A 17,980-nucleotide genomic window follows, 5' to 3' on the forward strand; every position below is an offset into this window, starting at 1 on the left:
TCGAGGAAAATAAACCTCGTCAATTTGTATATTCACGTAATATACCGTGGCCGATGTCTGTTGTTATCCCACATTTTGGAACGTGAGCGTAATTGTATTTGAGGTAGTGCATTATAGCTCTAACGTTTCTGAAGTTTTAAAAATAATGGAAAATCCTTAGGAAGGCTATATATTTGCATATATTGAATCAGACCGATACTTTGTCTGCGTTTAGTTTGTTGTCCTTCCCCCGCACCTTCGATTAGCGCTGTTTGCTATGTACAGTGCGAAATAAGTTCAACATACACGTAAAAAAAATACTTCATTATTTATATATGTAAACAACTTAAGCTTCCAAAAAAATATGATGCATTGCAAAATGTTTAGTCTCATTGCTTCTCATTAAGGATTCATACTCTTTGGTTTTTTCGGTAAAGTCACATAGGTAAAAAAATTTAATAAACTAAATCACGACGTTTCGGAGGCAACACAAGCTTCCGTCTTCAGGTGGAACCGTCACCATTGCAGTCCCGAAAACTTCAAATCTAGAATCTCATTAAGGAGTTCGCTTTCAACAGGGCCATGAAAGCTGCACATATTTAGATGTAAATAGATTTGTAAAACTAAAAAAAAAACAAGTACAGCCAGATGTGTGCTGAGAATTACACGAAGAAAGAAGAATGCTTCGATCGGAGAAAGGTAATCGATGACGGCCGATGGACGAGACTGGTGACGGAATAGCAGTCAAGAAATGAGAGAAACGTGAAGGAAAGAAGAGACGCACCAGCATCAGCTAAGATGTAGGAGCGAGATGCACAACGGCATTACGAAGCTGGAAGGGCTATCAGCGACGCAGGAGGTATTCATCGAATGGTGGATTGATCATGTATGTTGCTTGACAATGATGAAGTAAGCTAGCTCTGTGAGTTAAATGTTGTCAATGATGACAATAAACTTATGAGAATTTTATCACGTTTAATATGAAGACAACAAACGAAGCTTTCCTTTGCAGAAAGATTTTTTGAGTCAAAGAGGTCAGGTGCAAATAGGTTGTCATTATTATTTTTGTTGTTTTAAAACACGCATTCATTGGCTGAAAGCACCTTAGTGTATAGAGGATGGCAGAACTTGGGCAAGTATTTTGTGCCGGCTCATCGTATGGCTGCCTTCACGCTGGTCTGTGGTTCCTCCTTGCACCTCTTGAATCTGCGACAAATAGATTCATGGCTCATCGGATTCCTCCAATATGAATAAATATTCCGATTCTGAATAATGTGCAGCGCGTTCCAATTTTTTACATGATTAATATAACATTATTATTGTGTCAGTCGTGCCACTGATAACCTTTACTTTGTGCACTTTTTTGTGAACCTTCTGCAGGACACTGGAGGTGCCCTTTGCGTACCAGTGCTGCGCTTATGGCTACTGTGACACGCCTGTCTCTGGACAAAACCAGTGGCTCTCAGACGGAGAGGATATCCACAAGAGAGATGTTCAAACGTACCTTGGCCAACCGGACATCTGTGAGTTTCTATGCAAAGCGACATCTGTGTCGTGCACAAAACAGTGGCAGATAAGCAGTTTTCTGTGCACCACATTGCGGGGGCATGCATGCTCATTTTAAAAATAAAATCTAATGTTTGTAGAACAGATAAAACTCTTTTATTTATCTTACCAGGTAAGGCCTACTTAGCTATATAGCCCTTTTCATAAGCGACCTGGCCACAAACGATAACTCAGCAAAGTGGCGTATCATGTGGAAATGTATAGCAGCCAAATACTCCTTCTTCTTGGTTCTTTCGGTAAAGTCACGTAGAAGGGAAGTAATAAAATAATAAAAATAAAACATAATAAAATGAAATAATTCTCACGACGTTTCGGCTACAATGCAAGCAGCCGTCTTCAGGTGAAGAATGAGACACTACCAAGCTAGGAGCTTATATATAAACTGGGTTGGAGGTGGAAGAGCGCCTTAACAAAAAAGAATGTTCATATGAAGAGGAATTTAGCATATTCATGGAAAATGCGTAGGAGGTGGGCGGGGGGGGGGGGTTTCAAAGGCATATTATGCCCATGCATTATGCAGGATCAACAGCACCAAGGGGGGGTGCAGGGAGTAGCATTAACAAAGGAAAGGAATGGTATTGATATGTAGCTGCAGTTACTAAACAACCACGTAGAAAACTAAAGTATAAACTACATAAAAAACTAAAGTATAAACTGCATAGCACCATCAGTATACTTACTATACTCTACAATAAGCTGAGTTACTAACAGCAAGTAATACATTACAATTCTACGTCGTAAAAATTATATAATATGCTTCCATCTAAACTTTATTCTCTTACATCACACGAGCATATACCGTACTATATACTGCCATAGATAAACCCAACATTAAATTATATACTGTATTACTATAAACCACCCTATACCTTATACATTTCAACATAACACTATGTATTATTCTACCCACCCTAATGTGTATCGAAATGGTTTATTACGTCCTTCCAATGATTGCTAAGCCAGAATCCATCTTCTCGGTTAAAATTGTCTCTGTGTTTGTATATGTGGATCGCCTCATGAACGAATCTCTCATGATAGCCAGATGGCTTGCAGAGAACCTCTGTCTTGGAGAAGTCAATGTCATGTGAGCCCACTGAGTTGTAACAGTGATCTGCCACGGCTGAGGTGTTTGTCCTACCGTGTTTCAGGTCAGCTTTATGTTCACGGATGCGGTCCGAGACATGTCGTTTGGTTTCCCCAATGTAACTGCTACCACAGAGGCAACTTAGTTTGTAGACACCAGGGTACTGTATGTCTGGAACCACATCTTTTACAGACGGTACCAGATCACGGATTTTATGTACTGTATTGAATCGGACCTGGATCTTGTGTTTAATCAGGATTTTGGAGATCTTTTTTGTGACCCCAGCAATGTAGGGTAAGGTGATGGTCTTGAAAGGCTCCTCAACAGGATCCTTCTTGATGGTTGGAGTGATGGCTTTGCGGATTGTGTAGTCGGAGTAACCATTAGCCTTAAGAGCTTGGCGTACGTGTTTGAGTTCACTGGAAATGTGTTCATGGTCGGAGATGCATTGGGCTCTATGATATAGAGTCTTGATGAGAGAATTCTTCTGGGATGGATGGTGGTGGGAATCCGGTTTTAGATAAGCATCCGTATGGGTGGTTTTCCTGTAGACAGAGTGGCTCATTGAACCATCAGGTCTCCTTTTGATTAGGACATCCAAAAAGGGTAGCTTGCCATCATTTTCGACTTCCATGGTGAATCTGATGGCTGGGTGTATGGAATTGATGTGGTCGAGAAATTGGTCTAGAGCAGGCCGGCCATGTGGCCAGATGACAAAAGTGTCGTCTACGTACCTCTTCCATAAGGTCGGACGTAGAGTGGCAGTCTGGATGGCGTCCGTCTCAAATTTCTCCATGAAGATGTTGGCTACAACCGGAGATAGGGGGGAGCCCATTGGGGTGCCCTCAATTTGCTTGTAGAAAGTTTCATTCCAAGTGAAGTATATATTGGTTAAGCAGTGTCTCACCAGGGGGGGTACCCCAGCATTCAGTCCTTGATGAACCAAGTCTTCAATGATTGCGATGGTGTCAGGTACAGGAACCTTGGTGAATAAGGAAACCACATCAAAACTGACAAGCAGGTCGTCTGGGGACAGGGCAATCCCCTTGATTGTCGATACCAGGTCAGTAGAGTTTAGTACTGCAGAGGTGGTTTTTCCAGTGAAAGGCCGTAGAATTTCAGACAAAAAACGAGCCAATTTATAGGTGGGGGAGTTGATAGTAGAAACAATGGGACGAAGAGGTGTATCTTCTTTATGTATCTTTGGCAAGCCGTATAATCTTGGTGGCCTGGCTGCAGAAGGTTTCAACGAGAACTGTTTGGTCTGATCAAATAATGCGGTTGAATCAGAAATGATTTTGTTGGTTTTAGTGACGAGACTGTTGGTGGGGTCTCTTTTTATTTTTGTATAGCTGCCATCGTTGAGTAGTTCTTGAATTTTGTTGTTGTATTCTATTTTGTCCATGATGACAGTGGCATTGCCTTTGTCGGCTGAGAGGATGACAATGTCATCCCTCTTTTTTAATTGAGCTAATTCAAAAAGCTCATCTTTGCTGATGTTGCTAGCTGGCATCTTAGCGTTTTTGAGGGTTGCAGAGATTTCGGATCTTGCTACGTCTGCAGCGATGTGACTCAAGCCCTTGAGAGCTACATCTACTCGAGCAATTATATCATTAACTGGTATGTGTCTAGGTGTGACTGCAAAGTTTAGTCCTTTAGCTAAAACGGATTTCAAACCTTCAGAAATAGAACTGTTACTGCGATTAATTACGACTTTGTTAACATCTAGCTTTTCAATGTGTGGGTCCGGTTTCTTGTTTGAGAGGCGGTTGAATTTGGAAATCAAGTTGTCCTTACATTTAGTCTTAAGGCTAATGGTTACTCCGACTACACAATCCGCAAAGCCATCACTCCAACCATCAAGAAGGATCCTGTTGAGGAGCCTTTCAAGACCATCACCTTACCCTACATTGCTGGGGTCACAAAAAAGATCTCCAAAATCCTGATTAAACACAAGATCCAGGTCCGATTCAATACAGTACATAAAATCCGTGATCTGGTACCGTCTGTAAAAGATGTGGTTCCAGACATACAGTACCCTGGTGTCTACAAACTAAGTTGCCTCTGTGGTAGCAGTTACATTGGGGAAACCAAACGACATGTCTCGGACCGCATCCGTGAACATAAAGCTGACCTGAAACACGGTAGGACAAACACCTCAGCCGTGGCAGATCACTGTTACAACTCAGTGGGCTCACATGACATTGACTTCTCCAAGACAGAGGTTCTCTGCAAGCCATCTGGCTATCATGAGAGATTCGTTCATGAGGCGATCCACATATACAAACACAGAGACAATTTTAACCGAGAAGATGGATTCTGGCTTAGCAATCATTGGAAGGACGTAATAAACCATTTCGATACACATTAGGGTGGGTAGAATAATACATAGTGTTATGTTGAAATGTATAAGGTATAGGGTGGTTTATAGTAATACAGTATCTATGGCAGTATATAGTACGGTATATGCTCGTGTGATGTAAGAGAATAAAGTTTAGATGGAAGCATATTATATAATTTTTACGACGTAGAATTGTAATGTATTACTTGCTGTTAGTAACTCAGCTTATTGTAGAGTATAGTAAGTATACTGATGGTGCTATGCAGTTTATACTTTAGTTTTTTATGTAGTTTATACTTTAGTTTTCTACGTGGTTGTTTAGTAACTGCAGCTACATATCAATAACATTCCTTTCCTTTGTTAATGCTACTCCCTGCACCCTCCCTTGGTGCTGTTGATCCTGCATAATGCATGGGCATAATATGCCTTTGAAACCCCCCCCCCCCGCCCACCTCCTACGCATTTCACATGAATATGCTAAATTCCTCTTCATATGAACATTCTTTTTTGTTAAGGCGCTCTTCCACCTCCAACCCAGTTTATATATAAGCTCCTAGCTTGGTAGTGTCTCATTCTTCACCTGAAGACGGCTGCTTGCATTGTAGCCGAAACGTCGTGAGAATGATTTCATTTTATTATGTTTTATTTTTATTATTTTATTACTTCCCTTCTACGTGACTTTACCGAAAGAACCAAGAAGATGAATCCCTGCAGTCACGAAAGCTTTAAATCGAAATTCAGCCAAATACTCTAAACGCACGTTTCTAAATGTGGAGGGAAAACCCGGAGCACCCGGAGAAAAATCCATGCATCCACCGGGAGGGAGACATGCAAACTCCAAATATAGAGGCATCAAGGTCGTAGTCAAACCCACGACCTCCTGTATACCAAGCGAGGTAGTTAACATCTCGCTCCCATGGCGCCCAACAACAACAGCGGATAAGCTATGACGTGCACGTTTGAAGACCATTGTTTTCATCACCCATGCAGTGTTGTCAGAGCAAATATATTTCCATCATCATCAAAGCTATGAACAGTACGTGTAAAACGTTAAATGTCTCATATATTTTTCATTTGAAGCATTAAATCAGGTTTTACAAGAGCTTTAAAACTCACCAAGGGTGCTGAATGCAGTTTTTTTACGTGGGGGCAGGAGCAAAAAGAGAACCAGGAATTTTATTTACTCATGGAGCATGTTTATCAAGGAATGCGCTCTTTAGAAAATTTAACATCGAGTTTACAAGGGTGCCTTGGTGCAGCAAATCAAGCAGTAAACACAACTAAACTCGTTACGAGCACAAAAATGCACAATTGCCCAGAAAGCATGCACTACAAAACAAACTCCTATCAGTAAAATATTTTAATTGTGATGAATATGTGCATGGTATGACAAACATAAAAAAACGTCTCCATTTCACATAACCAGTGACGAATAACCACCGTCAATAAAACCTTCGCTACATTGCACTTTAATAGCTGCAGCTGTCTTATATGGACTCGCATATCGTTACATCGATATATGAGCTGCATATGATACATACATCTATTCATAGCTTGTTCGCTCATTAAATTGAAAACAAATTTATCGAGATTCAAAACTAATTTATCGAGAACTGTTTTTTTTTTGTTGTCCTTACACTACACTGCCGATTAGCATGGTTTGGCTAAGTATGGTGCAAAATAAGTTCAACAAGCACACACACTAAACAGAGCATTACACCAATTTTCAAGGAACTCCATTACTTTCTCTAGTTATCGAGAACATCATTTATGCTCTCTCTCTCTCCTTCTAACTCCGAATCCACTGTCACCTTCTTTCAATTCCACTCCGTTTTTTTATGTTTCTTCAGTCTCGTATAGTCACTGTCGCACTGTCCTTATGTCCGACCAAGCATTGGTTTCTCTGTGATGTCCAGTCTCCTCAGTGCTGGCTGCGACACACCAACACCTCACTTATAATTCTTACATAGAAACAAATTCACACGTTTTACATATATAGAGAGTATATAGACTGCTTTGAGGTATAGAACTAAGACAGGTGTCGGCAACCTGCGGCTCCGGAGCCGCGTTCGGCTCTTTCAGGAACTGCTTCGTGACCGTTATTTATTAAGGACCACCACCATCTCGTATTCACCCACAGTGCACTGCGGCCCTTGAAATATTGAGGTGTTTTTTTCACCTATTCGGTAACAATCGCTCCTCTTGTTATTTTGATTGCCGACACCTGAACTTAAGGTTTTCTCCTTTCGTTGTTTGAATTTTATCTTTGAATCCATGGGGAAAGATACACAGGCTCCCTGGCCTCAGAATGCAGAGCATAGTTTGAATTTAATACGTAGGCTTTCACGACCAATATCATCTATAATACGGGGTTTTTTGGGGTTGGATCACGTAAATATGCGATCTAACCCAAAAATGCCCGCGATCTAACTAAATTTTTTTTTTATTATGGTAGTTTGAATTGTCTGTGAATCCATGGGGGAAGGGCAACACAGACCCGCTGGCCTAGTAGTCTTATTCAAAAGAGAGGATGCATAAAATATAGAAACAAAAATACATCCGTTAATTGATCGAAAACGATACTACGCCCACAATACATGCAATCGAAGAATACGTCATTACTTAATCGCGCCAATTATATTCAAGTGATCATGTTAATGTTACTTGAAAACTTAACGGCTTGGAACAAAATGAGGCAAAAAAGTGAAGAAACAATTCTAAACAAAAACTGCTTTTTGAACTGGGGTTGAGGGGACAGCTGGGGGAGTAAATTGCGAGGTACAAAGTATCCAAAGTAGCTAGTGATACCCCGTTGTATTACTCTGATGCTATATAACACCAAATTGTATACATGTGCAGGTTCACATTACACGTGGATGGAGTTGCAGTAACTTTAAGCCACGTAGACTGAAGCTCTGGGTTGCACACTAATCCCTGTTGACATGTACCCTCATATTGTGAATGCCCGTCCGTGCATCTCTGCATATGTTGTCCACACCTGGTATTATTCTCCATAATACCCCTATTGCTGTAGACTCAATGCCACCAAACCAGTAGCAAAACACTGCGATTACATATTTTCTAGGTTGATTTGTGAAGGATAGTTTTTTTACCCTCCGTCTATTGGGGAAGTCTTGCACAACCATAATCTGGACAATTTTATTCAACTGAAGCCTCGTTTCCTTTTGTAGAGAATCGCTTTTATGTTGGCTCCAACATAAACATACACAGGGGCTCAGCTTGGTGGTAGTCTCACTGATGCAAGGCTTAGCATTCTTGGGAAAAGCTGGAGAATGTATACACCACTCAAGTAGCTATTCACCCTCCTGAGCGATCTAAATGCAGTCACGTGAGTTTAACACGTAGGCTTTCACGACCAATATTATCCATAATAGAAGTTTTTTTTGGGTTATATCGCGCAAATATAAATGTGTTCTTAATCCCGCCACCACCCAACACAGCCAACTAGTAAGGTTTGTCACGCAAACAGAAAGTGCCAATCCGTCACCAGTACAGCACACCGGTGTGTTGGGGAGCAAATCCACAACATTTACAATCTGAGTATGACCCTTTGCCAGCAATTACAACTAGCATCATCAGTTGGTGTGCGGTACTGGTAACGTATTGGCATGTTCTGTTTGCGTGACAAACCTTACTAGTTGGCTGTGTAGGGTGGTGGTGGGTTTAACAACACATTTAAATTTGCGCAATCAAACCCCCAAAAAACCTCTCATGTGGTTTGTGGTTTATAATTCGGTTCAATGATCGACTAAATCCTGGGTCACATTTTCAGTATTTTGATTGCACTGTTTATTTTTGTTGTTGTTGATCTCTTTTGTCCAGTTCTCTATCTTCTTCACTATCTTTTGCCTAAATGCTACATTCGCATGAAATGTTCAAATCATGTAAATAGGCAGTAATTGATCGTTCACGTGCTATTCTCTGTGTGTGTTGTGAGCGTAAGCGTCTACGTTAATCGATGAACGAATGGACGGATGCGTCGTTGCAAGCCCACCGCGCGTTACACGGTGCGCACTGTACTCTGCTCACTGAGCGCAAACGACTCTCTGATGATCCACAGGCTTCGTGATCTGGGTCCGCATAGGCAACACGGTGCAAAGTCCACCAAGGGTTGAAAACTATGACTCCAAAGCCGCGCTGTTAAAACCACGGGGAAGCAACCATTGGCTTAGCCTCTAAACTCTATTTGTTTTTTGGCAAACGCCCCTGCAAATGCTTCTACACAGTGATCTACATCCTACGCTTTAAGTTTACCGCGACACCACTACTAAGAGGAATGACATGTTTTGAGAACAAAGAGCTGTATAAATATAAGGAGCTATACAAGACATTGCTGTTCGTTGTTTTCGCTCTTTTTAATATATCTTTGAATATCAAAGTTAAAAACACTGATAGATGTTAACCAGTATAGCAGTAGAAGTTACAAAATGTTAAAAACTGTCAAATTATACATGATTATACACAGCCAAATGCCTCTCTCACATCATTTCCTTTGAATATAACTACACTCTGAGGCCAGGGAGTCTGTGTGTCCTTCTCCATGGATTCACAGATAATTCAAGTAATGCTTGAGAAAACTTGAGTTTAATACCGCAACACAGCGTCATGGATGTAAATGGGTATCTATTTTAAATACGAACTATTTTGAGAATGGCGTTTTGCAGAATATCACCCATAACAGGCTGGACATTTCCTGTTAACTCTTGTTACCTTTTGTCAAAGTGCTTAATGTCAAATGTTCACTTAATTTTGTTTCGAGTACATTGACTTGTATTATTCATTCACATTTGATGCGTGGATTAAACTCCACTACAACCACACATTCCCTATACTTGCCGATGTTGTCTCATGATGGACCACCACCGTACGGCCGATTCAAAAGTCCACGGTGACCTTCGGCTCAGCGTTTTCCAACTGCTGTCCTGGGGTCATGACGACTGCCAATTTCTGTCCCTCGGTGGTGTAAGTGGCAGGCAACATATTGCAAAGGAATTTCGTGACCCGACAAGAGACCTGGTCAAAGGAAAAACAAATTTTAAAAAATAACATTTTTGTAAGACTTTTTTTTATAAAACTGTACAAAAAATTTTTGTTATATATATAAATAAAACTTTAATACAACATTAAATTGCTGGTATATTTATCTCTCTCAAACTACAAAAACAATAATGTTTTTGATATCGAGTGCCCTATATTTCAGGGGATCTTGGAGCCCTCTACATCAACATCTCATCTCATAACATTTGAAAAGCCACCCCCAGTGGCAGTTGTCCCTGTAGGCACATAGCGACTCGGCACCCAGCCTGCAAATGAATATTAGTCTGCCAGTCAGTGGTGACGATGGAGATTGCTACGTGGTATTCCGATTGAGTAATTTGCGGTGTAATTGTCGAATTTGAAAAATTCTGACCCTGATAACGACACGCAGCGGCCTACTCTTGTGAATGACGTCGGCGGATCCTTGACGTCCACTGTGAGTGAAACGGACGGCACATAGTATTACTACGGTATAACATGTAGGCTTTCGCGACCAATACTATTCTGGCAAATTGCCCGATGATTCTGGATGTAATTACCAAGGAAACGTCGTACTCAAAAATTGTAAATGTTGTGGATTCACTCTTCAACACACGGGTGGGCTAAAGTAGTATAATATTTGTCTTTTGTCAACGTGACACTTTTTTACTGATTGGCCGTGTCGGGTGGTGGAGGGTTACAACACATTTATAAATAACGCGATCTAACCCCAAAACGTTTATTATGATTACTACGGTAATTACACAGACACAGTAAAAATCAGGGCGGCCGCTGGATTCCAACCATGAGCCTCAATCCACACCTCTGATTAGCACGGTTGGCTACTTACCATGCGAAAGAAAATGTAGCAATCCCACACCAATTACCTGCTGTGGATAGCAGGCTCTGGGAATATAATTATTCGAGTATCTTAGTTGACATTTTATTCGACGTTTAATGCCAATGCTGTGCTCAAAATGTAAATACAATTTTCAAATATTCTGTACATGTACTGCAATAATAACCCATTATACAGAAACATATTGTCATTGTATTTAAATACATACGTCAATACATGTGATGGGAATTTCATGACAGAAAATACGGCAAACAACTTGGAATTTAGCATTATAATTGGGTGCGAAAAGCATTGTCGATGCAATCAGGAAGACGCTGTGGCAAGATGAGTGGGACGCACGTGCAGGAGGATGGAGGGGGGGCAGGTTCCTGAGACAGGCATTTGAGTGGCACCCAGAGATGAGATCGTGACCAAGGGAAACAGTTGAGTCCAGATGATGAAAAACTATGAGAGCAGACTGTGGAGGTTGAATGTGGACTGTGCAACATTTGGAGGATTTGTGAAAGTGATGATGGTAAAGTATGTGCGTATGTTGAACTTCTTTCACACCGTACACAGCCAACCGTGGTAATCGGAGGCTACTGAGGTGTGGTGGCATTAACGTCGTTGGCCGTGGTGACGATGCTCTGCTCGTGATATGTGCTTGTTGCAAATGTCGCATATTAACAATAATCCGTTGTTGTGGCAGACGATCTGGATTCTGATGAGTTCTTCTTGGAGCTGGAGGATGACCTCAAATTACAGCATACTGTGCATTGCACACCAACGCCAGGTACATCACCTCGACGCACATTATGCCCTGGATACAGCACACTACATCTCGAGCACAAACGGCATGGCCACCGAAACTAAACCTACGTCCAAAATCGTATGGTATTGAGCGTGAATTTGACGCAATCGATTTGTCACAGTTCACCATTGGACTTGAAAGCACACGGTACAGGGTGGTCCAGATGCCTTGTGGCCCCCCCAAATTGAATTCTCTGAAACTCAATATTTGATTGTAAGTTTTATTGAAAACATACATGAATATGCAAACAAGCAAAAAATGTGTTATGGGGTCAATTCATGGGGGGGGGGGGTCACAAGACATCTGGACCACCACCCTCTACAATAACCTCAGTGGCATCACAAAGCGTGGCCCTTCTCAACAACCTCGTTATCATCACAATTCCAAAGACGTCACAATAGAGCACAACGGGTTATCGCCAGGCACCCGACTACACCCTTCATTATATTTTAGCTTCGCAGAGAACAGCAGACTGATCCACAATAAAGGGTTTTTTGGGGTTAGATCGCGTAAATATAAATGTGTTGTTAAACCCACCACCACCCGACTCAGCCAATTATAAAAAAAAATTATGTCAACGAACATGCCAATTAGTTACTACTTCAGCACCACGTGTGTATTGGCGTGTAAACCCACGAGACGTTTATTATTATTATTATGCATAATATTGGTCGCAAAAGCCTGCGTGTTAAACAGCAGAACTTACATTTGGAGTGAATGGCTTTGACAGGGGCCTTCAAGCCATGCGAGTACCTGCTGGGCAGCTGGATGGTGCGCCTGGGCGTGTGGTTCATCTTCCTGCTCGCCATCTCGACCAACGCCGTGGTGGCGCTTGCCACGTTCTGCTCGTGCCAGCGGCTCACCTCCCTGCGCCTGCTGCTGGGCCTCCTGTCGCTCGCCAACCTGCTGACGGGCGTTTACAGCGGCGTGATGGCCGGCCTCGACGCCGCGACCTACGGCCGCTTCGCCGAGTTTGGAGCGCGCTGGGAGACGGGAGTCGGCTGCCGGGCACTGGGATTCACGGCCGTGTTTGCCTCCGAGTCGTCCATCTTCCTGCTGGCGGCGGCCGCGCTGGAGCGGGCCCTAAGCGTAGGGCGGCTGTCCAGGCACGGCAAGGCCCCGTCGATGCTGCCGGCCTGGGTCATGACCGGCATCGTTCTGGCGCTAGCGGTGGCCATGGCCGCGTTGCCTCTGTTCCACGTCGGCAACTACGGGCAGTCTCCGCTCTGCCTGCCACTTCCCAACGGAGACAGCTCGTCCCTGGCTTACCTTGCCACGTTGGTGTTGCTCAATTCGCTTGCATTCCTCAGCATGGCCATCACCTACACCTGGCTCTACTGCTCACTGGAGAAGGAAGATCCACTAGATCCCAGCGAAGGGGCCATGGTGAAGCATGTGGCCTGGCTGATCTTCATAGACTGCGTACTTTACTGTCCCGTGGCCTTCTTTTCCTTTGCAGGACTGCTACGTTTAGTTCTCGTGGAGCCTGAGGTGCCCAGGACCCTACTTTTACTGCTGTCCCCTCTCCCTGCCTGCCTCAACCCTCTGCTCTACCTGCTCTTCACCCCGCTCGCACGACAGGACCTCAGCCACATGTGGAAGCGGCTGGTGTGGCGGCACTACCGCGGCCCTGACGACGCCGGCTGCGACAGCTCCTCCACCATTTCTGCCGAAGCGACGCAGCTCTCGTCCGACCCGCTGGTGCAGGAGGTCTGGAAGCCCCTGTGGTCACCGGGGGTGCGGCTGGTGCCTTGCCAGCAGAGCAGGCGAGGGGGAGGGAGGGGCTCGTGTGACTCGGCCTACACAGACGAAGAGGGCTCGGTTATCTCCGACGCCTCGTCCGAGCAGCTGCAAGCCTGTACCCGGGCCTGCTTCTACCAGCCACGGGGGAAGCTGCTGCCCTAACTGGTGCCGGCAAATGGACATGTGCACAACACACGAAAAGCAGGCGGGCAGTGATGCAACTGCCACTGCCAGACAAGAGCCTCTGACCATTCATTCGAGTCATCTCGTGTTATGGGAAGCACCAAGAACCGTACATGCTCGCATAGGGCACTCTTGTAAAGAATGCAGATGTTTTTCCATCCATCCTTCCCGACTCCATTACCACACTTTACCCACCTCCCCTTGCCCATGTTACCGTCTTGACTAAGTAGACACTTTTACAGATGTAACCTGATGTATAATCTGCTTGCAAGTATTTTAGTTGAATGCTAACAGCATGGGTTATGTCCATCCAGTCCAGTGAACGTTGTTATCTACGACTCACTCATGAAGGAGAATCACAATGGCGATAGAGATGAACCGTCTGTGATTAACAAACATCATAACCGTACAAACTAGTGTTGATGGTGTTTTGTGGAAAGGTTCCAGGTGTTGTATCTTTTTGTAGATTTGTGAACTTCAGAAATCCCGCATCTATGTCCACAACTCCCACACTTCTGCTCTACTCTCCCAACTCCACTGGCTCCTTGTCCACTATCGCTGTTTTTTAAAAATTTCGCACTCTCATTTATAAATCCCTCCATGGTCTTGCCCCACCATATCTTGCTTCTCTCATCTCTCACTACCCTGTTCCATCCCGTCCTCCACTCTCCCAATATCTACCGTCCTTCTCTGTGCCACCCTCGCCCTGCGCCCAGTTTCGTCCCGTTCCTTATCCCGTCTTTCTCCCATACACTGGAACCAGCACCCACTGCAGCACACGGAGCAAGCATCCTCACTAACCTGCTTCCACTTCTCCCTTAAAACAACCCCCATCTCTCCTCCCTTGCATATCCTACTGCTACTCCCTGCCCTGGCCCCCCAGATACGACCAGGCCTACCCCGACCGCTGTCACAATCTCTATTCCTATCACTACCCCTATTACTACCCCTACCACTATTCCTGTCACTACCCTGACGGCTGTCACTACCCCAATCCCTCCTTAAACACTCCCACCTGTCCTCCTCACTATCACCCAAACTACACCGCCACTTTTAATAACCCCACTCTTTTTTACCACTATCATCTAATCTACACCTTTGAATAAGTGTAAAGCGCCTTGGACTAAGGCGCTATATGAATCTATATATGATAAGATTACTACAGCTATTTACATGTTAACACCTCTAGCCCACAAAATCTTGGTATTGAGACCCCAGTGATAGTTGCCTTCATAAAAGATTAAAATAATGGTATTCGAACTCTGACTGCAATCAGCTAGCAGTGTATTCGAAGGTCACGCTTTGACCTGAAATTAAAATTTAATTTTGCGTGAAAGAATTGATAAAAGGGTTGAAAAACAAACTGCAATACTACCCTTTCATTTTTAATCAAAGAAAACATATTCTGCTTTAAATAAACAATGATGAAAACCCAACATTTTTTCTTCAACAGTTATTAGAAAGAGCAGGGGAAAGAAAGATGACATAATATGGAAAACGACAGATTGCAACGTTGAGATTCAACAGTGCAGAGAAGCAAAACGTTCATAATTTGACATTAATCACTTTTCAGCTGGCAGATATTACTTGATAAATATACCGTTCAAAAACAAGCCAAATTAAATCTGAATAAAGTATGTAAAGTAGATTCATCAATACACATTTCACATTTTAGTTAGTATGTCAATTTGCTTAACACGACATTGTTCTTATGTTGGCAATCTGTTACTGCTGCATCTGCTGCTCTAAAACCACGTTGATACGAACGTTTAGACAATCCTTTTGCAATCACCCATTTCCAACACCGATATGTGGTGTATAAACAACAGGTCATAATTTTAATATCCTCACTCTGCTGCATTGAATTGACAATGTTCAAATGATTATTTAAAGACACATTTGATCAACAATGCAAGTTTAACCGTGGTATTTTTTTAATATATTTTTTTATCATATACTGATACTTGGTCGAGTAAGCAGCCGGATATAACCTTTGTTTAAAAAATACCACTGTAAAAGCATTGTATGGGGATGATCATAAACTAACCAACAATAGTTAGGTTAACATCTATAAAGAGTGAGGAGGGGACTGTTTTAAATCCTTTCTGACAGCCGTGGCTAACAATACAAGCAATCGGAGTGTACGTTAGAGATAACAGCATGCTTAAAATATTTGTATCTGTGCCTGTGCACTTGATACTCAATGGGTGTTGTATTGTGGGATGAATGCAGATCCAGACATGACCATTTGTCCACGCCTCATTACCTAATCACGTTATTCACCAACATCACTGGAAAACTTGAAGAGGAAACATGACTGCAACTGACACTACAGGCTTACACATATGTGGCCGAATACACATTTGCAAATAACTCGCACTCGTTTTTACGAATTGGGTGAACACTATCTCCAGTAACCTGGACATTCTGTGTATTAGACCACCACAATATGTAGAATTGGAGCTTAGTTGTTGTCTAGAATGTATAGCAAATGAACCTAATTTATTTTAGCTTTGGAAGCACGAGATAAAGGCTACTCTTCTGAAGTCCAGCGGGCTGAATAGTACCATCGTGGAAGAAGGCATTCTTCCTTGGAAACACTAAATGTCATGTAAAGTGAACGCTTTTTAGCGATGTTTCTTATCAGACAAGCTTCTTTGATGTGAGAAGCACATTTTTGCTGGAGTGGATCAGATATCGGGAAGTTTAGAAAATTGCTAAAACTTGTGCAACGGTAAGACCAGTTAAACAGCCATATTTTGGGGGGAATGGTTTATCTCTGGATTAAATTGCTAAATACGTTATATTATCCCCAGTGCTATCGTGGCTGGAGTGCATTCCACAAACAACTGGTTATTTAAACAGAACAGTTATCAATTGTGCAATACATTGCCGAATTATGAAAAAAATAATCATAAGTGATTCTCAGCAAGGTCTTAACTGACATACAAAGAGTTATGAAGGCAGCATAGTAACAGCAGAACGCTCTTACCAGTATACTTTTAATGGATTTAAAATTCAACTATATTTTAGGAAGTGCATATCTCCAGGAAAATGTAAGCAAAGTCTATATGGGTACAGTATATTTTTTATATACATATTGAAATTTAACTGTACTAACTTGTATTTATTTTCATGGCTGAGTGAGTATACCCATTGTTACAATTGTGGGGTATAATGCAACAGAGTGCTTTACAGTTACCATATTACATACACAGTATATTAAATGTAAATCACAGATTGATTTAAAAGCATGCAATATAAAGGGAACTGCTGTGATGTTTTTTTGTTTTATTTTGTTTTTAAAAAAACATGCTGGCTATATCTACTCTTTGCCCGTTATGATAGCGTGTATATACCGTGTATTTATTCAAAATGTAGAAACTCCTAAGATTGTTGATAATTTGAGGGATGTACAGACTCAGTCCTCTGCTAGCCTTTGTGCTGTGATTGCTAAAGGATGCTGTAGATGACTACATTAAAAAAAGAGATGATCTATTGTCTATATATTAATATTCAGTGAACCGTATCCTATTTTGTTTTCAGAAATCGTTTCTGGCATTTTGTATTTTGTTGAAGTGACATGGGCCTTTATATTACATTGAAAATAAACTTTAAAAAAAATCCTCAGCAATCAATGTTTGCCATTTTTATTGAGTGCAATATTAAAATATCTTATTTTACAATGGGAATTATTACAAGGGTAATCATTCCAACTTGTGACATGCTGCACAGTAACTAACTTTTTTATTTTACTAGGTAAGGCCCACTGAGCTATTTAGCTCTCTTTCAGAAGCGACCTGGCCACAAAATGAACGAAGTGGCTTATCACGTGGACATTTAGAGCAGCCAGATACTCTCAACGCATATTTCTAAATGTGGAGGGGGAAACGGGAGGACCCAGAGAAAAATCCACGCGACCACGGAAAGACACTGCAAACTCCAAATATACTGCAGGCGTCAGGCTCGGGATCGAACCCACGATCCTTGTATGCCATGCGAGGTCGTTAACATATTGCCACTGTGCCCCGCCCTACCCACCTAGTCTTGGCTCAATCTCAGAGAGAACTACTCAGAGGCATGAAGAGTAAAGATGGATGAGAGGGAATGTTGCCAGGTGGTGAGCACTCAGTTCTGAGACCACTAACTACACTACATACGTTATTTTTACCTCAGATGGGAAGTGCTCTTTTTACTGTTGCTCACCAGGCCGGGATATCTTGGTTGGGCATTCGGCCATCGATTTGATGCCATTCGTTTGAAAACAAAGACGATCGCTGCATCGCGTGCTTTCAGATGCACTTCTGCGGCCGTCTGGAACGCTCTTCCTTCCGATATTAGGAAGCCACTGTAGCTATGCACTCTTAAATCTCAATTGAATTCTCATAACTTCAGAAC

The 17,980-nt window shown here is 42.5% G+C and overlaps 1 protein-coding gene across 1 annotated transcript in view; it reads left to right on the forward strand.

The window, feature by feature from the left end:
- Positions 1-17,064, forward strand: part of LOC144933776 (leucine-rich repeat-containing G-protein coupled receptor 5-like) — a 142,411-nt gene extending 125,347 nt beyond the window's left edge. The window contains exons 16-18 of the mRNA XM_078858881.1: positions 1,360-1,502; positions 11,555-11,638; positions 12,387-17,064. Of these exons, the coding sequence (XP_078715007.1) occupies positions 1,360-1,502; positions 11,555-11,638; positions 12,387-13,561 (1,402 nt within the window). The 3' untranslated portion in view covers positions 13,562-17,064. The remainder of the gene's footprint in view (positions 1-1,359; positions 1,503-11,554; positions 11,639-12,386) is intronic.
- Positions 17,065-17,980: the final 916 nt, after the last annotated feature.

This window comes from Lampetra fluviatilis, chromosome 8 (assembly GCF_964198595.1).
Source record: "Lampetra fluviatilis chromosome 8, kcLamFluv1.1, whole genome shotgun sequence".
NCBI lineage: Eukaryota > Metazoa > Chordata > Hyperoartia > Petromyzontiformes > Petromyzontidae > Lampetra > Lampetra fluviatilis.